The 22,676-nt window shown below is 41.5% G+C and overlaps 1 protein-coding gene and 1 long non-coding RNA gene across 4 annotated transcripts in view; one reads left to right on the top strand and one right to left on the bottom strand.

Annotated features, from left to right (window-relative positions):
• LOC132381535 (uncharacterized) overlaps positions 1 to 22,676 on the top strand; it is a 127,294-nt gene that overhangs the window by 13,147 nt on the left and 91,471 nt on the right. For 2 of the 3 annotated variants that reach the window (XM_059951023.1, XM_059951025.1), the window contains 4 exons: positions 481 to 585; positions 9,026 to 9,178; positions 10,697 to 10,822; positions 18,334 to 18,788. In XM_059951023.1, the coding sequence (XP_059807006.1) occupies positions 481 to 585; positions 9,026 to 9,178; positions 10,697 to 10,822; positions 18,334 to 18,788 (839 nt within the window). The remainder of the gene's footprint in view (positions 1 to 480; positions 586 to 9,025; positions 9,179 to 10,696; positions 10,823 to 18,333; positions 18,789 to 22,676) is intronic. The other variant, XM_059951024.1, reaches the window with a different exon arrangement.
• Positions 9,518 to 19,191, bottom strand: LOC132381539 (uncharacterized). Its single transcript, XR_009508071.1, has 3 exons — positions 18,948 to 19,191; positions 13,795 to 14,016; positions 9,518 to 9,878 (listed from the first exon to the last, which is right to left on the bottom strand). It is a non-coding gene; the product is annotated as an uncharacterized LOC132381539 (long non-coding RNA).

Genomic DNA, 22,676 nt, shown 5'->3' with positions numbered 1-22,676 from the left:
ATCTGTTCATCTGCTAGAAATATAGAGTTGTTATTTTGTTGATAGTTTTCTGTTAACAAACATCCCATGAAATTTAATCCCATTTCATTTGTTATCACAGAGTCAGTTGACAACAAATTTTCTGAACTTCTTGAGTTGTAATGATTGAGTAAGAGCAGAAGAGTGTACAAAATGTCCTAATGCTGCTTTTCACTGTTGTCTCCTTATTAAGGGCATTGCCTGGTAGGACAGTGTCAAACAAGAGTAAGGAAGAAATGAGTAGTAGGCACTGGTTGGTCACAAACTAGATGGATGGGTTGGGGAGTGGAGGTGGTCAAAGCAGAGAGGCATCTGGGTAGGATTACTGGATCATGGGGTAAAGCTGGGTGGGAAAGTGCAAAGTTGAAAAGTAAATTAAGGAATATTTTCCTGTAATTCTTGGGGAATTATTTATCCACATAAAGAGTATTCCATGGATTAACTGCAAAAACTCTCCAACAGATCTTCAGGACCAGACTGGAGAAATTGAAAAGCTTGAAGAGAAACTACGGGAAGAGCTGAGATGGAATGGATCGCATGAAATACTGCATCCAGTGCTACAGCGATGTTAGTTCATTTTCTGCTGTTTTATATGCAATAATCCTTTTGTAGTTCCATTAGTCTTTTATCCTTTTTCATTTTTGCAGGTGGGCAAAAAGGCATGCAGAGAGAGACTTCAATGTTCACTTTAAACTTCACATTAACTGGATTCTGACATTTTATGTTTGCATGCGTGGCAAAGAGGGTGATTGGTATTTAAAGCTGTGGGGAAATGCAATGCTAGTGAAATGAGGCATGCTTTACTGAAAATTGGAACACAAGGCATTGTTTCATGTTGTTACAGACCCTTCTGAATATGATCTTCAGTGGTGATTAGAAGTCTTAATATGGGATACCAAATCAAGAGCCTTGTGATATATGTACTCCTTCAGCTGTAATTTTCTTGTTGCTGCTCTTGTTGTTTCTGAAAATTGGAGATGACTTCACTTGCGTCATCACTGAACCGTTCTCACAATCTATGGGCTCATTTTCAAGGACTCCATCTTATCTGCTGATATTTATTTATTTAGTATTTGCAGTTTATTGTCTTTTGTGCACTAGTTGAACGGCCAGTTGGTGTGGCCTTTCATTGATTCTATTATCGCTATTCTGGATTTATTGAGTATGTCCACAGGAAAATGAATCTCAAGAGTTGTATATGGTGTTATATATGTAGTTTGATGTTTACTTTGAACTTTGAATGCAGAATTTAATTAGAGTAAGTTTAAAATTATCTGGTTAGTTGCTAAGATACAAACACAGCATCGGTAACAGCTCAAGTTAAGAGGCTGTTCCAAGACACTCCCATTGTGGAGTCTCATAAACCCCAAATAACTTTGAACTGATTTCACATTTGTGACATCTCAGCATAAAATTCAGAACCTGAAAGAATCAGGGTCAGGTTCTATACTTCAAAGTAAATTTATTATCAAAGTGTATATTGAATTGATTTTATTACTTGCATACTTCATGTCCATGAGTAAAAATCTTTACGATCAAATGTGCAATTACAGTAATTTACAAATATAGAACCATAGAACACTAGAGCATAGTACAGGCCCTTCAGCCCTCCATGTTGTGCTGACTCATATAATCCTTAAAAAGTGAGTACTAAACCCACACTACCCCATAACCCTCCATTTTTCTTTCATCCATGTGCCTGTCCAAGAGGCTCTTGAATACCCCTAATGTTTTAGCCTCCACCACCATCCCTGGCAAGTCATTCCAGGCACTCACAACCCTCGGTGTAAAAAAACTTACCCCTGATGTCTCCTCTAAACTTCCCTCGCTTAATTTTGTACATATGCCCTCTGGTGTTTGCTATTGGTGCCCTGGGAAACAGGTACTGACTATCCACCCTATCTATGCCTCTCATAATCTTGTAGACCTCTATCAAGTGCCCTCTCATTCTTCTACGCTCCAAAGAGAAAAATCCTAGCTCTGCTAACCTTATTTCATATGACTTGTTCTCCAAACCAGGCAACATCCTGGTAAATCTCCTCTGTACCCTCTCCATAGCTTCCACATCCTTCCTATAATGAGGTGACCAGAATTGAACACAATTCTGTATCACAACACATGTGATACAGAATTGTAACACAAATGTGTACAACAAGATAGTCAATATAACATAAAAATACAGTTGCGTCAGCATGAGTTAATCAGTCTGAAGGCCTGGGAGAAGAAGCTGTCCGAGAGCCTGTTGGTACTGGCTTTTACGCTGTGGTACTGTTTCCTGTGGATAGTAGCAGCTGGAACAGTTTGTGTTTGGGGTGACTTGGGACTCCAATGATCCTTCAGGCCCTTTTTACACACCTGTCTTTCTAAATGTTCTGAATAGTGGGAAGTTCACATCTACGGATGCGCTGGGCTGTCCGCCCTACTCTGTGCAGAGCCCTGCGATTGAGGCAAGTACAGTTCCCATACCAAGCAGTGATGCAGCCAGTCAGGGTGTTCTCAATAGTGCCACTATAGAAAGTTCATAGAATTTGGTGGGACCGTACCAAACTACTTGAACCGTTTGAGGTGAAAGAGGCGCTGTTGTGCCTTTTTCTGCACATACTAGCTCAGTGAGATTCCCCCGCAATCTTCTAAATTCCAGTGAGTACAGGCCTAAAGCTGCTAAACGCTCCTCATATGTTAACCTTTCATTCCTGGAATCATTCTCGTGAACCTCCTCTGGACTCTCTCCAATAACAATACATACTTTCTGAGATGTGAGGCCCAAAACTGTTGGCAATAATCCAACTGGGGCCTAACAAGTGTCTTGTAAAGTCCCAACATTATTTCCTTGGTTTTCATATTCTATTTCCCTTGTAATAAATGCCAACATTACATTTGCCTTCTTTACCTCAGACTCAACTTGTGAATTAACCTTCTGGGAGTCTTGCAGAAGGCATCCTCAGTCCCTCTGCACCTCTGATGTTTGAACCTTCTCCCCATTTAGATAATAGTCTGCCTTATTGTTTCTTTTACCAAAATGCATTATCATACATTTCCCAACACTGCATTCCATCTATCACTTTTTTGCCTATTCTTCCAATTCGTCTTAAGTCCTGCTGCAATCACACTACTTCCTCAGCACTACCCATCTATCTTATCATCGTGTCATCTGCAAACTCTGCCACAAAGCCACCAATTTCGTGATCTAAATCAATGACAAGCAATACTAACCCCCTAAGGAACACCATTATTCACAAGCAGCCAACCAGATAAGACCCTTTTATTCCCAATTGCTGCCTCCTGCCTGTCAGCCGTTCCTCTATCCTTGCCAGTATCTGTCTAGCAGTCTCATACACCTGATCAAATGCCTTCTGAAAATCCAAGTAAGTGATGTCCACTGCCTCTCCTTTGTCCACCCTGCTTGTTACTTACACGAAGAACTCTAACAGATTAGTCAGGCAAGATTTCCCTTTACAGTAACCATGCTGACTTTTATCATTAGTCTCCTAGTACCTTGAAACCTCATCCTTAATAATAGACTCCAACACTTTCCACTGAGGTTAGGCTAACTAGCCTATAATTTTGTTTCTTTTGCCTTCCTCTCTTCTTGAAAAGTGGAGTAACATTTTGCAATCTTCCAGTCCTCCGGGACCGTGCCAGAATCAAGTGATTCTTGAAAGATCATAACCAATGTATCCGTTATCTCTTCTGCAGCTTCTCTCAGGACTCTGATGTAGTCCGGCTGGCCCAGGTGACTTATCCACCTTAAGACCTTTGAGTTTGCCTAGCACTTTTTCCTTTGTAATAGCAATGGCACTCATTCCTGCTCCCTGACACTCGTGGAACTGTGGCACACTGCTCGTGTCTTCCACAGTGAAGACAGATACAAAGCACCCATTAAGTTTGTCTGCCATTTCTTTATCCCCCATTACTACCTCACCAGCATCATTTTTCAGTGGTCTAATATCAACACTCACTTCCCTTTTACTCTTGATATAACTGAAAAAAACTTCTGGTATCCTGCTTTATATTATTGGTTAGTCGGCCCTCTAATTTTATCTTAGTTGCCTTTTGTTGGATTTTAAAAGCTTCCCAATCATCCAACTTCCCACTCATCCAACTTCCCGCTCATTTTTGCTACCTTGTATGCCCTGTCCTTGGCTTTTATGCAGTCTTTAACTTCCTTTGTCAGCCACATTTGCCTACCCTTGCCATTTGAGAACTTTTTCCTCTTTGAGGAATAGTGATCCTGCGGCTTGTGAACTGCTCCCAGAAACTTCAGTCATTTGTGCTTTCTCTGTCAGTATCCCCTTCCAATCCACTCCTCTCTCATACCTCTAATTCTGTTTATTCCGTTGCAATACTGATACATGTCTCCCTTCCAAATTGCAGTATGAATTTGATCATATGATCACTACCTCCTTAAAAGGGTTCATTTACATTAAGCTCCTCACTAAGGTCTGGGTTATTACTCAATACCCTGATTTTCCAAATCTGCTTGCATATTGAAGTCTCCCACTACAATTGTGTAATTACCCTTATTACATGTTTTTTTTCCAGTTCCCTCTGCAACCTCAACCCCACATCTTGACAATTTGGAGGCCTATATATGATTCCCATAATGGTTTTTTTTAACCCTTGCAATTACTTAACCCCACCCACAAAGATTCAATATTCTCTGACCCTATGTCACCTCTTTCTAAAGACGTAATTCCATCTCCTACCAACAGAGCCACACCACTGTCTTTGCCTTCCTACCTGTTGCTTTGATGCAAAGTATATCCTTTGATGTTAAGCTCCCAACTCTGAACTGCTTTCAGCCACGACTCAGACTCAGTGATGCTCACAATGTCATACCAATCAGTCTAATTGTGCCACAAGTTCGTCCACCTTATTCTGAATGCTACGCACATTTAAATACATCACCTTCGGTCCTGCGTTCTTCAGCCTTTTGAATTTTTCCTCTATGGTATAATTTAACTGTTTGCTTTGTCTGCATTTATACCCAATCATTGACTTGTCCGTCCTTGCATTCATGTTGCACTCATCATCTATTTGTAAACCTGGCTGATCCTCAGCTCTATCATACTGGTTCCCATCTGCTATTTTGCACCCACAGTATCACCTGTCTGTCCCCTTGACTGTAAGAGTCCCAGATTACTGCTACCATCCCGTTTAGTTCCCTACCCTTCTGAGCCACAGGCAGTTTCAGTGCCAGGTGCATAGCCGCTGTTTCTTCCCCCAGGTAGGTCATTTTACCCCTTAACTGTACTCAAAATGGAGTATTTGTTGTCGAAGGGGATGGCCACAATGGTGTTCGCCAGTATTTGAAGTTCTCCCTTCCCTCACCTGACAGTCGCCCATTTATCTGTCATCTGTAGCCTTGGGGTGACTACCTCCCTGTAGCTCCTGTCTAGCACTGCTTCACTCTCCCTAACAAGCCAAAGGTTATTGAGCTGCAGCTCCAGTTCCATAACATGGTCTCTAAGGAGCTATATCTCGATGCACCTAGCACAGATAGAAATAGAAACATAGGAAACCTACAGCACAATACAGGCCCTTTGACCCACAAAACTGTACCAAACATGACAGAACTACCTAGGCTTACCCATAGCCCTCTATTTTTCTAAGCTCCATGTATTCATCCAGGAGTCTCTTAAAAGATCCTATTGTTTCCAGATCTGCTGCTGTCGGCAGCCCATTCCATGCATTCACCACTCTCTGCGTTTTTTAAAAAACAATAACTTGTCCCTGACACCTGCTCTGTACCTACTGCCAAGCACCTTAAAACTGTGCCTTCTCGTGCTAGTCATTTCAGCTCCAGGGAAAAGCTTCTGACTATCCATATGATCAATGCCTCTCATCTTGTACACCTCTATCAGGTCACCTCTCATCCTCTGTCACTCCAAGGAGAAAAGGCTTGAATTCTCATAAGGCATGCTCCCCAATCCATGCAACATCCTTGTGAATCTCCTCTGCACTCTTTCTATGGTTTCCACATCCTTCCTGTAGTGAGGTGACCAGAACTGAGCAAGGTACTCCCAAGTGGGGTCTGACCACGGTCCGATATAGCTGCAATAATACCTCTTGGCTCTTAAACTTAATCTCACAGTTGATGAAGGCCAATGCACTGTATGCCTTCTTAACCACAGAGTCAACCTGCATAGGAGCTTTGCGTGTCCTATGAACGCGGACCCTAAGATCCCTCTGATCCTCCACACTGCCAAGAGTCTATACTACATTCTGCCATCATATTTGACCTATCAAAATGAACCACCTCAAATTTATCTGGGTTGAACTCCATCTGCCACTTCTCAGCCCAGTTTTGCATCCTATCAATGTCCCACTGTAACCTCTGACAGCCCTCCACACTATCCACAAAACCCCCAACCTTTGTGTCATCAGTAAATTTACTAACCCATTCATCCAGTTCCTCATCCAGGTCATTTATAAAAATCACAAAGAGTAGGGGTTGCAGAACAGATCCCTGATGTACACCACCGGTCACCGACCTCCGTGTAGAATATGACCTGTCTACAATCACTCTGCTTTTTCTGAGCAAGCCAATTCTAGATCCACAAAGCAATGTCCCCTTGGATCCCATGCCACCTTACTTTCTCAATAAGCCTTGCATGGGGTATCTTAATAAATACCTTGCTGAAATCCATATACACTACATATGCTGCTCTACATTCAATGTGTTTAGTCACATCCTCAAAAAATTTCAATCAAGCTCATAAGGCATGACTTGCCTTTGACAAAGCCATGCTGACTATTCCTAATCATATTATGCCTCTCCAAATGTTCATAAATCCTGCCTCTCAGGATCTTCATCAACTTACCAACCACTGAAAAAAGACTCACTAGTCTACAATTTCCTGGGCTATCCCTACTCCCTTTCTTGAATAATGTGGCCATTGGGGAAGCTGGGAGTATCCTGGCAATCCAACATCTGACATCATCCCACATCAGAACAGAACACTATGTCTGTAGACAAACCCCCATTCTCTCTCGAGCTGAATAAGAAATAAGGAAAGAACTTAACTAACCTCTACCTGTTCTCGCCGAAGCTCTGTTTGAGCCAAAGCCTTACTACTGACTCAATATACTCCAATGACGACCACTTCCACAATGACTGCTTTGCTAGGTGGTTTTAAAAGCCTTCTGAAAATCCCAAGTACACAACATCAACTGACTTCCCTATGTCTATCCTGCTTGCTATTTCTTCAAAGAATTCCAGCAGATTTGTCAGGCAAGATTTTTCCATGAGGAAAATCATACTGACTACAGCCTGTTTTATCATTTACCCCGAAACCACATCCTTAAATAAGGACTCCAACATCTTCCCAACCACTGAGGTCAGACTAACTGGCCTATAATTTCCTTGTTTCTGCCTTTCTCTCTTCTTGAAGAGTGGAATGACATTTGCAATTTTCCAGTCTTCTGAATCTTGTGATTCTTGAAAGATCATGACTAATGCCACCACGACCTTTTCAGCCACCTCCTTCAAAACTTGCGTGAACACCATCTGGTCTAGGTGACTTATCTACCTTCTGACCTTTCTCCCTAGTTATGGTAACTTCACACACTCCATGCCCCCGACACCTGGAATTTCGACCATACTACTAGCGTCTTCCACAGTGAAGACTGATGCAAAATACTTATTCAGTTCGTCCATCATTTCCCAATCATCTTAACTTATTATATGCCCTCTCTTTGGCTTTTATGTTGGCTTTGACTTCCCTTGTTAGCCATGGTTGTGTCATCTTGCTTTTAAAATACTTCTTCCTCTTTGGAATGTATATATCCTGTGCTTTCTGAATTGCTTCCAGAAATTGCAGCCTTTGCTGCTCTGCTGTCATCCCTGCTAGTGTTCTTTCCAATCAATTCTAGCCAACTCCTCTATCATACCTCTATATTTTACTCCACTGTAATACTGATGCATTTGACTTCAGCTTGTCCTTCTCAAATTTCAGGGTGAATTTGATCATATGATCACTTTCCATTAAGGGTTTTTTGCCTTAAGCTCTCACAAGATCACAAGACAAAGGAGCAGAAGTAGGCCATTCGGTCCATCGAGTCTGCTCTTCCACTCCATCATGAGCTAAACTATTCTCCCATCTAGTTTCAATTTCCGGCTTTTTCCCCATATCCCTTGATACCCTGACTAATTAGATACCTATCAGTCTCCTCCGTAAACACTCTCACTGATTGGGCTCCACAGCTGTATGTGGCAACGAGTTCCATAAATCCACGACCCTCTGGCTAAAAAAATCTCTCTCTCATCAATTTCAGTTCATTGCACAACACCCAGACCTGAACACCTTATCCTATAGTTGGCTAAACTGTGAGCTACTGTAAAAAGCCATTATGTAGACATTCTAGAAATTCCCTCTCTTAGAATCCTGTACCAACCTGATTTTCCCAATCTACCTGCCTATTGTCACCATATACAACCCTGAGATTCATTTTCTTGCAGGTATACTCAATAAATAAAAGAAACACAATAGAATCAATGTTTGACCAGACCCATAAGGACAGGCCAACAACCAATGTGCAAAAGACAACAAACTGTGCATATATAAAAGAAATAATAAATAAGCAATAACTTGAGAACATAAGATGAAGAGTGAAATTAACAAGAGTCTGATGGCTGGGATTATATAACAGAATACAGTGAGTTATGAGACAGTGGGGGACTTGGAGAATGATACTGTTCTTATAACAACAGCTTAGCACTTTTCACCACTCCACCCAATTTCTGTATTTGCTTAAACCACTTGTGCTCTCTGGCAAAGTGTGTAGTAGTACACCTCAAAAGTGAGCAAATCTGTCTAATGTTATTCCTTATTCCTCTCTTTAGTGCAGTGACCTATGTCAGAAAGTTGGTGCATATTGCTCACTGCTTATACTGTGTAGTACTTCTGCAGTGATGCTCCACATTAATAATCCCTGGTCTTTTAATCATAGCCATAATTCAAATCTTTGAAATAATTGTGCTTATGTTTGCTCTTTATTTTTCTAGCAGGTGTAAAGCTAAGTGGCCTTCACTCCACCGAATGGTTAAACTTGAAACATTTGGGACCAGCTTTGATCCATGAGCATTCTGTTCCCAGCTGTGAGCAGAATGTTGAATCGAGTTATTTTATTACTGGATCTGAGACACATACAATTCGAGGTAAGTAAAGCATTCCACCTGATGTGGATAATCCAGTTACTGAAGTCAAGGTTTTGGTGTTGTAAGAGGAAGTATTACTGAAAGGATAACAATTCCATTCTTGCATTGCCCGTGTGAATTTGGCAGCTGAGTTGTATACATTAGTTTGGTGATGTCTAGAGAGTGAATTATCTTGACAATATAGGATTCTAGGCATAAAGCATTAACTTCAAAGGCTAATTTGGTGCATCTTAAGGAAACCTGGAGGATTCTGTTAATATTATGTATTTGCATTTAACACCAAGTGTTGATGTAACATTATTTGACTCCACGAGAGAAGACAAAATCACCAGATAGTCTTATCAGCGCTATACTAAATTTTTTTACATTAAAGAAATTTAAAAGCACAACTACATTTAAAAAAAAACCAAGGCAAATCAATGCTACCTTAAATACATAGAATTAAAATTATTTCTCCCATTCATTTGAACGAAGACTGCTGGGCATGTAGCAAGTTGAATCTGGTACATGTTCAAAGACACTTTTCCTAGCGGAAACACTTGAGGCATCTGTGAAAAATCATTTCCTTTTTCCACAAGGAGTCCTTCAAAATCGCACGTGAGCATGTGCCAGGATGGAAAATTCTTTTGCTGATTTAGACTCCCAGCACTGCCAGTCAGGGAACCACCGGTATATCCTGTCATCGGGTGGAAAATTTGTTCTGATATAGGGAAAAAAAACAAAATGGTAGAAAGACTGAGCAGGTCAGGCGGCATTTGTACTCATAGCAGAAGATATATTTTAGGTCAAAGAACCTTTGTCCAATATTTACTGGTCAGTTTAGCTGAATCCATAGTTTTAATTGTTTCTGCTGCTAATATTTTGAGGAAAGGAAGAAAAAGAGAAAAATAAACAACAGAGAAATCTACAGCACATTATGGGCCCTTTGGTCCACAGTGTTGTTCTGACCATATAACCTACTCAAGAAACTAATTACCCTACTGCATAGCCCTCTATTTTTCTAAGCTCCACATACCTATATAAGAGTATTTTAAAAGACCCTATTGCATCCACCTCTACCACCGTTGCTGGCAGTGCATTCCATGTACCCACCACTCTGTGTCTGAACACTTATCCCTGGCATCCCCTGTATCTTCTTCCAAGCATCTTAAAACTATGGCCCCCAAACATTGGTGAACTTTGAAGATAACGTTTAATCCCATTTGTAACTTGGCCTCAATTTAAGGGGTGTTTCCATTGATTAAGGCCTCCTTAATCTTTGAGAGTTTATGTAAGTAATTGTTAATAAAGTTATCTGTAAGCAAATAACTGCTCAGTATATCTTAGAATTGTGTGCCCTAAAAACCACAATTTTTTTTTCTATTTGAAACTGCTAATTTTTACACTGGTCACACACAGTTCTGGTTTAGTAAAGTGATATTGGCAGTGGGAGTTCTAAATGCAATATCCATGTAACCTCTCCATATATGCTAAATTTGTGACTTTCCCTTAAGTTTACATATCTTGTATTACTTGCAGAAACCGGGATTCCCTTTATTTCCCGGACAGGAAAAACAAATGACCTCACCAAGATTAAAGGCTGGAAGAACAAGTTTAATCTGCAACCTGGGTCACCTGATGACAAACCAAATCCATTAACTACAAGTGAGTAAGAATTGTTCTCCTTGAAAATTGTATCAGAATCAGGTTTATTATTAGTGGCATGTGACGGTGAAATTTGTTAACTTAGCAGTTCAATACAATACATAATATAGAAGAAGAAAATAAAAATAGTAATAAATATACCTATATTGAATAGATTAAGAATCGTGCAAAAACAGAAATATTGTATATTAAAATAAAGTGAGGTAGTGTTCAAGGATTCAATGTCCATTTAGGAATCAGATGGCAGAGGGGAAGAAGCTGTTCCTGAATCGCTGAGTGTGTGCCTTCAGGCTTCCGTACCTCCTACCTGACGGTAACAGTGAGAAAAGGGCATGGCCTAGGTGCTGGAGGTCCTTAATAATGGACACAGCCTCTCTGAGACACTGCTCCCTGAAGATGTCCTGGGTACTTTGTAGGCTAGTGCCCAAGATGGAGCTGGCTAGATTTACAACCTTCTGCAGCTTCTTTCAGTCTTGTGCAGTTTCTTCCCCCTCCCCCTCCCCATACCAGGTAGTGATGCAGCCTGTTGGAACGCTCTCCACGGTGCATCTACAGAAATTTAAGTGTATTTGTTGACATACCAAATTGCTTCAGACTCTGAATGGAGTACAGTCGCTGTCTTGCCTTCTTTATAACTGCATCGATATGTTGGGACCAGGTTAGGTCCTCAGAGATCTTGACACCCAGGTACTTGAAACTGCACCCTCTCCACTTCTGATCCCTCGATGAGGATTGGTATGCATTCCTCTGTCTTACCCTTCCTGAAGTCCGCAATCAGCTCTTTTGCCTTACTGACGTTGAGTGCCAGATTGTTGCTGCGACACCACTCCACTAGTTGGTATATCTTGTTCCTGTATGCCCTCCCGTTTCCATCTGAGATTCTACCAACAATGATTGTATCGTCAGCAAATTTATAGATTTTGAGCTATGCCTAGCCACACAGTCATGTGTATATAGAGAGTAGACCAGTGGACTAAGCACGCAGTGTGCCAGTGTTGATTGTTATTGAGACGGTACCGATCCGCACAGGTTGTGGTCTTCCAGTTAGGAAATCGAATCCAATTGCAGAGAGGGTACAGAGGCCCAGGTTCTGCAACTTCTCAATCAGGATTGTGGGAATGCTGGTAGTAAATGCTATGTATATGTACATTTGGGAATGTTCAGGGAGTGAAACATTTTTGATACTTGGGTACTATCAGTACAAAATATTAAATTCCTAACCAGTTTCTGGTGAAACATGAAGAAAATGTGTAGTGAATCTCTTAAGCATTTAGTGCAGGATACATTTCATGCTGTTCACTGTAGTTACTCAAATCACTTCTGTCCTTATCCCAAGTTCTCTTAGTAAAGTTACTTCAAGACCAGTGCCAGTGCTAGACCATTAACAGTGTGGCAGTAACCACAAATCTGAGAAATTGCATTGTGACTTCAGTCCTCTGCCTCTATTTGATATCTTTGTAAAGGCTGCCTCCAATTGGTTTAACAAAAGGAAAATTCTGTGGAAAAAGTAATTCAGCTTGTTGAAGTTCTGTGGCCCTGGTGGTTGGATATAATGTAGAAACACCACCTCAAGCTGATGTATTAAGCTTTCCCACATGAACAGAAATCACTGGGGTTCAGATCAGTTTCTTTTTAAAATTGAAATAAATTATGGGCATTGCATTTAACAGTTTTAAATTCCATTATTTTCCTGTGCAATATCTATTTGCATTGCAAGCTTCTCAATGTTTTCCATTTTTTGGTTTTATTAATTTGATGGATGTTAACTTGCTAACATTTGCCTGTTTAAATAATATTTGTAAATCACATCTTGCGTTTTGGTAATGCCTTTTTCTCTTTTTGACTGTAATAATCTTTCATTCCTGATAGGAAGGTTAATAAACAATATCAGCATAGTCACAACTATATAATGTCAGTAGTATTTTAAGCAGTCCAAGCTTGTTTATAGGAACATTGGGCAAAAAGGGACAGACTATGTAATAGTGAAATGCCAGGAAGAAAGTTTGAATAGATACGGCATTAAAATGTTAAAGATGGGTTTAGAAAATAGATGTATATAATTATGGACTTCGTATGTAATGGAATGATGTACAACTGCAGTGAGGTTGTGCAATACCTATACCTATGTACTACCCTATACACGTAGCCTTTCATACAGCACCTGGAGAACTGTGAGCAATTCTGCATGTGTCACCTTAGAAGGCAATAGTGTGGATTTGTAGAGTTCAAGGCAGACTTACAAATTTGATACCATGCTCAGAGGATAAGTTCTAAGCTGTTCTTTGGAATTCAGAAGATTAAGAGGTGATTTATTAAAGTTTTGAAGATAGTAAAGATAGAAGTTATTGCTGTTTTTGGCGAGTCTAGGTTCAGGGGATGTGCCATTCAGGATGAAAAGCAAGAGACAATTATGCGTGAAGCTTTGAGCTCTTCCTCAATGCTGAATCATTTATTATAAATCTGATTAAATTTGTGATCAATAGAGTTGAAGAAAAGTAGGTTCACATCATCTTTTTGAATGGAGGAACATTATTGAATAAAATAATAATGCCTTCCATTTATTGAATAAAATCTGAGAGAGGAGTTATTGGGGCAGATGCCTGAGAACAGAGGTGGCTTTAGACAAGAAGAAAAATCTTTTGAAATTCCAGAACTTGAGATTTTGACTATGGAAGGCCACAAGACAAGGAAGCAGATTCAGAAGATTTTGTCCAATGAGTCTGCTCTGTTTGGTCACTCCTAATTTAATATTCCCTCTCAACCCTATTCTCCTGCCTGCCTATAACCTTTGTCACCTTTACTAATCAAGAACATATCAACCTCTGCTTCAATTGTACCCAGGCAAGACAAGAAATCAGAGGTGATGAAAGGGCTAAGATTGGCAGAGAGTAAAATATTTGAAAAGGTCGTAAGGTTGCAGAAATTGAAAGATTAGACAAAGCTATGGAGGTATTTGCAAACAAGGTGATTACTTAATGGAGAGTTCAAGTTCCTCTTCTGCTGTGTTCCATTGTAAATCCGTACTGTCTGTTTCATGTTTAAATTATCCAGCATGAATTGTCACAGCTGCCCAGCAGCTGAGTGGTGAAGGTTGTTTGGATCTCTGCTGGATGACTCCTCGTGAGCCGTTGGCCGTTTGCAACAGTATAGGATCACCTGCGATGCAAAACATCTCAACTCATCTCTGGATTGACCTATGACATAAGAGCAGAATTAGGCTGCTTGGTCCATCAAATCATGCTGTGCCATTCAATCATGACTGATCCTTCTTCCCCTTCCTCAGCCCCACTCCGCAGCCTTCTCCCTATAATCTTTAATGCCATGTCCAATCAAGAACCTATCAATCTCTGCCTGAAATGCACCGAACAACCTGGCCTCCACAGCTGCATGTGGTAACAAGCTCCACACTGTGCATTCTTATCCTAGACTCCCCCACCATGAGAAACATCCTTTCCACATCTACTCTGTTTAGGCATTTCAACATTTGAAGAATTTCAATGAGATCTCCCCTCATCCTTGTAAATTCCAGCGAGTGCAGACCCAGAGCCATCAAATGTTCCTCGTATGATAACCTTTTCAGTCCTGGAGTCATCCTTGTGAACCTCTTCTGAACCCACCTCCAATGCCAGCACATCTTTTCTTAGATGAGCCCAAAACTGATCACAATACTCAAGGTGAGGCCTCACCAGTGCCTTATAAAAGCAAGGCATCACATCCCTGTTCATGTATTCTAGATTTCTTGAAATGAATACTAATATTGCATTTGCCTTCCTCACCACCAATTAATCTGCAACCTTAGTCTTTCAGAACTCTAGGGTGCAGTTCATCTGGTCTGGGTGACTTGTGTACCCTTGGGTATTTCAGCTTTTTGAGTACCTTCTCTCTTGTAATAGTAACTGCATTCACTTCTCTTCCCTAACACCCTTCAACAACTGGCATGCTGCTAGTGTCTTCCACCTTGAAGGATAATGCAAAATACTCAGTTTATCTGTCATCTCTTTGGCCATCGTAATTATTTCTCCTGTTTTATTTTCTAGTGGTCCTATATCCACTCTCCTTTCTATTTTATTTTTTACTATTTTAAAAAGTCTTTAAACACTTTGATATTGTTTGCTAGCTTGCTTTGAATGATTTTTTTTTTAGTTGCTGTCTAGAGTTTTAAAAGTTTCCCAATCTTCTATTGTCCCACTAATTTTTGCTTTGTTATCCACATTGACTCAATTGACAAGCCCTCTCTTTTACATTAGCTTTGACTTGCCTTGTCAGCCACAGTTGTGCTATTTTGCCATTTGAATGTTCCTTTGTTTTTTGAATACATCCATCCTGCACCTTCCACATTGTTCCCAGAAACTCATGCCATTGCTGCTCTGCTGTCATCCCTGCCAGCATCTTCTTGCAATTTACTTTACTGAAATACTGCTACAGCAGACTTTACTTTCTGCCACCATCCTTTCACCTTAAGCTCCCTAATCACCTCCAGTTCATTACATCACACCCAATCCAGTATAGCTGATGCCCTAGTAGGCTCAACAAGAAACTGTTCTAAAAGGCCATCTCATAGGCATTCAACAAATTCACTCTTGAGATCCGTTACTAACCTGGTTTTCCCAATCGACCTGCAATTAAAATCTCTCCTGACTTGTGAGATTGCCCTTTTGACGTGCTCTTTCTATTTCCCTTTGTAATATTTGGTCCACATCCCAGCTGCTGTTGGGAGACCTGTATAGTACTACCATCAGGGTCCTTTTACCCTTGTAGTTTCTTAACTCAACCTAGAAAGATTCAGCATCTTCTGATCCGATGTCACATCTTTCTACTGATTTGATACTATTCTTTACAGCAGAGCCACGCCACCCTCTCTGCCTACCTTCCTGTCCCTCCGATATAACGTGTAACCTTGCATATTTAGTTCCCAACTACAATATCTTTCAGCCATGATTCAGTGATGTTCACATCATACCAGACAATCTGTAAACTGGCAGCAAGATTGTCCACCTTATTTCTTATACTATGCATTGAGATATAACATTTAGGTACTGTATTTGCTACCCTTTTTGATTCTGCATCCTTAAAGCACTGATACCCACCCTGCTGGCTGCAATTGTATCCTATCATCTGCCTGCCCTTCCTAACAGCCTGACTGCATGATATCTTTGCTTTTTTTTTAAACCATCTATCCTATCTTGACTCCCTTCTCTCTCATTCCCACCCCACTGCTAAATCAGTTTAAACCCTCCCCAACAGCTCTATCAAACCTGCCCATAAGAATATCGGTCCCCCTCAAGTTTAGGTGCAACCCATCACTTTTCTAAAGGTCGTACCTCCCCCAGAAGAGATCCTAATGGTCCAAGAACCTGAAAGCCTGTGCCCTGCACCCAGCTTCTCCGCCATGCATTAATCTGCCAAAGGCGAGTGGCACAAGCAGCAATCCAGGAATTGCTACCCTGGAGGTCCTGCCTCTCAGATTTCAAAGGTATATTTAATGTCAGAGAAATGTATACAACATACATTTGAAATGCTGTGGACGTGATCCAAGACTCCCTGATGTTGGCATCTGGGAAGCAACATACCATTCAGGTGTCCCAGACATGTCCTGCAATCTCCTGTCCACCTTAGTTGAGGCCCAGGTTATCAGTCCTAGTCAAGTGCTATTGTTCCCTTTTGCACCATGTGGCGCATTGGGCGGCATTTTTGCTGTTTCCTTAGCTTTTGTCTGTTCTTCGTGAGTCCGAGTTGGTAACCCAGCACAGATGGAAAGCGTGCAAGGAGCCAGCCAGAATCAAGCCCAGGACCATTTGACTCGAAGTTCAGTGCTAATGCCACTACACCACTGGCCAGCAACTAGTCAATTGTCCAGGATATAGTAGAGTACCTGAGCAGCCATAACAGCTTCAATATCAATCAGATCAGCATCTCTGACTGGACTACAGTTCGGTGAGCACAGAAGCAAAGCATGATTGAGGGTGGATGCAAGTTAACAGCAGAGTGTTTCATTACCTTGCCTAGAGTTGACAGAATGGAGAGCTTGGCTAGGAGTTTATTGTCAGTGCAACAGATTGACGCTTTCAATAGCACATAAGTTGAGACTGGTGAAGAGTGTAGCTGTGAATTTAAATGTTATTGATGATGCAAGTCTGGTCAGGTTTGAAACTCATTTGGGGATTAAAGATGATGCCACGTTTGTGATCAGTTCTGCATAGTTGCTTGGAAGGAGATTGGGGTCAGTAATGATGGATTTTAATGGTAATCAGTTCATTGTTTCCAATTCTGTGATTACTGCTTAGCAGACTTTGGACCCTATGGCAGGGGTTCCCAACCTAGAGTCCACAGACTCCTCATACACAGTAAGGGGTCTATGGCATAAAAAAAGGTTGGGAACCCCTGGTCAATAATTTGTTAAATAAGAATCGAGTGGGCATGGGCCCTGCTGGATGTCAGTGAGAGATGTAGGTGGGGGGGCTTTTGATTTAATCCTGAGTTTATATTTTTTTAAAAAGGATCAGGGATAATTCCAATTAGAAAATGGGGCGACACGGGAGCATAGTGGTTAGCACAATGCTTTTACAACTCGGGAGTGTTTCAGAGTTCAGTTCCGGCACTGTCTGTAAGGAGTTTGCACGTTCTCCCCTGGGTGCTCCAGTTTCTTTCCAGTCTAAAGACATGCTAGTTATTAGGTTAATTAGTCATTATAAATTCTCCTGTGATTAGGCTGAGGTTAAATAGGGATTCTGGGCAGGGTGGCTTATTGACACAGAAGGTCCTGTTCTGCACTGTATCCCTAAATGGTAGGCAGCCTTCGAGCCCAGACAATCATGGGTTTGCTCCTCTGGTGGACTCTTCAAGGCGCAAGACTGGGCAGGAAGATTTGAAGAATCAGCTGATGCCCACGTAGCAGATTCCCTCTCTCCACGTCACTGATGTAGTCCAAGGGAAGGGCAAGTGATGATACAGCTTGGCACCAGTTTCATCGCAGAGGTTACCAGAGTGAAGTTGTAATCAACATCAAACTACCTGAGGGACCCTGGCTCCAGATTTCTTTGTCTGGGTTTACCATGGGTGGGTATAGCTGTGCGGCAGCGGAGGTTTAAAATTAAGAGTTTCCCTTCTACTAGGTGGGCTGCCATCCAAGGCTGACATGTCCCACAACCTGAAGCAACCGGCTTAGAGGCGCCAATGGTCTGCCTTTGTCTTTGTCAGTAGAAACAATTTCACCGGGCCAAGTAGCTAAACTGCACATGAAGGCCAAGAGTTCAACTTGGTTGTTAGAGTTGCACACCATTTGGTGTACTTTATAGGTAGTGGGAGCTTATCCACACTACCACCCCTGGCTATGTCAAACTTAGGAACCAAAAAAACATAGAGCATGTGAACTTACCCTTTAAGTTTGAATTGGGAAAAGCTTGGAGCTTGCTGATCAGATTAGTTGATTTTTGTGCAAGTAGAATGTAATGCAATATCTCAGTAATTTTGTTTCCTAAAAATTGATAGTTGTTTGTTCTCCCATTTAATAGGTGCCACCACTACAGTTCTTAAAAATAGATCAGCATTTGTTAGTGATCTGCTGGATGAATATTTGGAGAAGGAAGGGAAGATTATCGAGCAGCAATCTCTACTGTACGACTATGATATGCCTGAAATTGGTTGTGGTACTCCTAACCTGTTCGATTCACCATGCAATATTCAACAAAACTCTAGCATCAGTTCACCTGACTTTGTTGTGCCCCCAAAAATTAAATCTTCACCATTGGATATGTCACCTGTCTTAGAGAAACACTTCAGCGTTACTAACAAAGGGATATTTATCAGAGATATTCAAAGCAACAGCATGAATAGGAAGGCAAGGAGGAGAAGGCAGAACAGCAATTCAGCAACTAAAAGGTCGAAAATATCCACTAAATATAAGAAAGCTTCGCGATTATCGAATAAGAGTAGCCAGTCTGGATTTCATGCTACATCCCAACAAAAGGTGAGCAATTTAATCATGACTTTCTTCGTAATTTTTGATGAATCTTGTTCACCAGGTAAAAGGGCTTAGAGAAACAAGTAAATTTCTTCAATACTATCCTAACAGTATTGGACAAATCATCATCTTGTACACCAATGCAAAAAGGATTTTAAAAATTACCTTGGCAACATTGGCATCCGTTGGTCTTATGAGACCATGGATTTGCACCTTGGAAGGTTTCCAGAGTGCAGGCCTGGGCAGGGTTGGATGGAAGGCTGGCAGTTGCCCATGCTGCAGGTCTTTCCCTCTCCACGCCACCGCTGTTGTCCAAGGGAAGGGCACTAGGACCCAAGCAGCTTGGCACCGGTGTCGACACAGAGCAATGTGTCTTAATTGTCTTGCTGAAGGACACAACACGCTGCCTCAGCTGAGGCTCGAATCAGTGACCTTCAGATCACTAGACCGATGCCTTATCCACTAGGCCACGCGGCAACACACCTTGGCAACATAAATAATCACATTATCATTTTTAGTTTGGATATGCTTTTGCCATGGCTGGAGTTAATGATCTCCAGGAAGGTAATTTAACAGGGATTTTGTCTCCTTTTTAAAGTTGTTAGATTAGTACTCAGCTTACTTACTGTAAAGCAACGTGGTTAATTGGAGACTGAACTGTATGGAAACTGGCCCTTCTGCAGCTTTCGTAAAGAAGCATTTCGTGTGTACCGTAAATTCCGGACTATAAGCCGCTACTTTTTTCCCCACGCTTTGAAAACTGCGGCCTATACTACGGTGCAGCTAATGCATGTTTTTTTTTCATGCTGCCAAAAACATTTTGCCTCGTAACAGTAGACCAATAAAATTGATGAGTAGTTCACAGAGGTCCAATGAAATTGTACGATAAATCAAGCGCACTTTCACAATTAAATTATTGTAAATCAGTCATTTGTACTCACCCTCATCAACATGGAAAACACTCGAAGAAAAGCATATGATGCAGCTTTTAAGTTAAAGGCGATCAATCTGGCGGTTGAAGAAGGAAATCGAGCTGCTGCACATAATCTTGGCATAAATGAATCGATGGTGAGACGGTGGAGACGCCAGCGTGAAGAACTGAGTCAATGCAAAAAGACTACAAAAGCTTTCAGAGGTGATCATAGCAGATGGCCCGAACTTGAAAACTTTCTTGAAGACTGGGTTAACACACAGAGAGCAGGCGGCCGCAGTGTTTCCACCGTGCAGATCAGACTGAAGGCTGAAGCAATCGCCACCAAAATGAAAATCGAAGATTTTAGAGGTGGGCCATCGTGGTGTTTTAGATTTATGAGACAAAAAGGCCTGTCCGTCAGGGTACGCACGACTCTGTGTCAGCAGCTCCCTCCCGACCACGAGGAACAACTTGCTAACTTCCGCACATTCACTTAAACAAAGATAGCGGAGAATTCCATCTGGCCAGATGATATCATAAATATGGATGAAGTACCTTTGACGTTTGACCTGCCTCTCACTCGGACTGTTAATAAAAAAGGTGACTTGTCGATCACACTGAAAACAAGTGGCCATGAGAGAACGCATTTTACTTGTGTTCTGAGCTGCACAGCATCCGGACTAAAGCTTCCACTGATGGTGATTTTTAAGCGGCTGACAATGAAAGTTCAGTGAAAGCTGCCATCAAGAGTACAAACTCAATTCCAGCTGTGATTCCTGGGGGCACCACGAAGTATTTGCAGCCACTGGACATCAGCGTGAACCGGGCATTTAAAGTGGCGCTGCGCATTGAGTGGGAGGCTTGGATGACGAGCGGCGAGAAATCCTTTACCAAAACAGGACGCATGCGAAGAGCATCTTTAACTCAAGTCTGCCAGTGGATCCTAAATGCGTGGAGCCGTGTCACAACATCCACCATCACCAACGGGTTTCGAAAGGCTGGACTGCTGCGTGATGAAGAGGACCGCGTGCGCTCAAGTGAGAGCGACAACGAAGAGACTGAAGTGAGTGACGAGATCCTGAGGTTGTTTAATTTGGACACTGAAGGACTTTGATGGTTTTAGTGCGCAGGAGGAAGATGAAGAAGGCGATCAATAACTTTTCCTGGTAGGCTGCAGTATATATATATTTTTTACCAGTCGTTAGGAGATATTGGAATGTTGTTCGTGCACTGTTCAGTAAAAAAGTATACGCAACGTAATTTGTGTGTTACCGATACGTATGTATATTTAAAAGTAGCTGTGTTACAGGCACTGTTTGAAAAAAAGCATTTGCAATATGTATTTGTTTATGTTACCATACGGGTTTAATTAAAAGTTAAAAAATCCTCACGTGTAATATCTTTCTGTGTAAATATCTCATATTACAACGTAGGACACCTGTGGCTTAAAATCCGGTGCGGCCTGTACAAGTACAAAATTGATTTTCTTTCTAAAATTAGAGCGTGCGGCTTTTAATCAGGTGCGCTCTGTAGTCCGGAATCTACGGTAAATGAAAAATGTGTTGTTCTGAGCCATGTATAAAATGGTGTATGTGTGTATATGAATTTGTACCTTTTATGTGTACATTAGAAACAAAATCAGTTTGGCCACTTATGTTTGCTCCACTCTTATCTGCTCATCATAGCAGATCATATCTGCTCTTTTGCCTTCGTGCTATCCTTCACTAATCCCATCTGGTTCAGTTCCAGCACTGTCTGTAAGGCGTTTGGGCATTCTCCCCGTAACTACATGGGTTTCCTCTGATTGCTCCAGTTTCCACCCACAGTACAAAGAAGTACTGTTTAGAAGGTTAATTGGTCCTTATAAGTTGTCCTAGAATTAGGCTAGGGTTAAATATAGTTGGGGTGCTGGGTAGCTCGTTGGCTTAGAAGGGCCTGTCCTGCGTTGCAGCTTTGAACAAATGACTAAATGCTGAGTCACAGGCAAGAGTATAACTCCTTATGGGCTTGGACAACATCCTGGAATTAATGATAGGATCTACACCACAGAACTGGCTGCAGCTCTGTCTAAGCTGTTCTAATACAACTGCTATACTGGCATTGATTGCTTTGTAGCGATACGAAAGTAGATCGAGGGAACCTGACAGGTTCAGAGAATGGGCAAAGAAGTGGCAAATAAGTGTCGGGAAGTGTATGGCCCCACACTTTGGTAGAAGAAATAAAGATGTAAACTGATTTTTGAATTTTCTATCCGCTTAGAAAATAGAGGTGTAAAGGAACTGGGAGTCCTTGTGCAGGATTCTAAAGGTTAACTTGCAGGTGGAGTGGGTGGTGAGGAAGGCAAATGCAATGTTAGCAGTCATTTCAAGAGGACTTTATGAAAGCAAAAATGTAATGCTCTGGCATTGGGAGTATTGTGAGAAGTTCTGGGCCCCTTATCTACGAAAAGATATGCTGGCATTGGAGAGGGTCCAGAGGAGGTTCATGAGAATGATTCTGAGGTACACCTTCATGAGAAAGGGTATGAAGAGCATTTTATGGCTCTGGGCCTGTACTTGCTGGAATTTAGAAGAATGAGGGAGGATCTCATTGAAACCTATCGAATATTGAAAGACTTGGGTAGAGTGGACATGGAGAGGATGTTTCCTATAGTGGGGGAGTCTAGATCCAGAGGACAGCCTCAGAATAGAAGGATTTCCATTTAGAACAGCAGTGAGGAATTTCTTTAGCCAAAGGGTAATGACTCTTTGGAATTCATTGTCACTGATGGCTGTGCAGGCCTACTCATTGGATATATTTAAGGCGGAGGTTGATGGGTTACGGGGAGAAGGCAGTCAAATGGGGTTGAGAGGGATAATAAATCTGCCATGATGGAAAGGTAGAGCATTCTTGATGGGCAAATGGCCTAATTCTGCTCTTACGTTTTACGGTCTCATGGGCTTTACCTGACAGCAGAAAATCAAAAGAAAACAAGGCAAATC

This window comes from Hypanus sabinus, chromosome 26, assembly GCF_030144855.1.
Source record: "Hypanus sabinus isolate sHypSab1 chromosome 26, sHypSab1.hap1, whole genome shotgun sequence".
NCBI lineage: Eukaryota > Metazoa > Chordata > Chondrichthyes > Myliobatiformes > Dasyatidae > Hypanus > Hypanus sabinus.
Note: the sequence above shows the minus strand (reverse complement) of the source record. Positions and strands in the feature narration are given on the sequence as shown.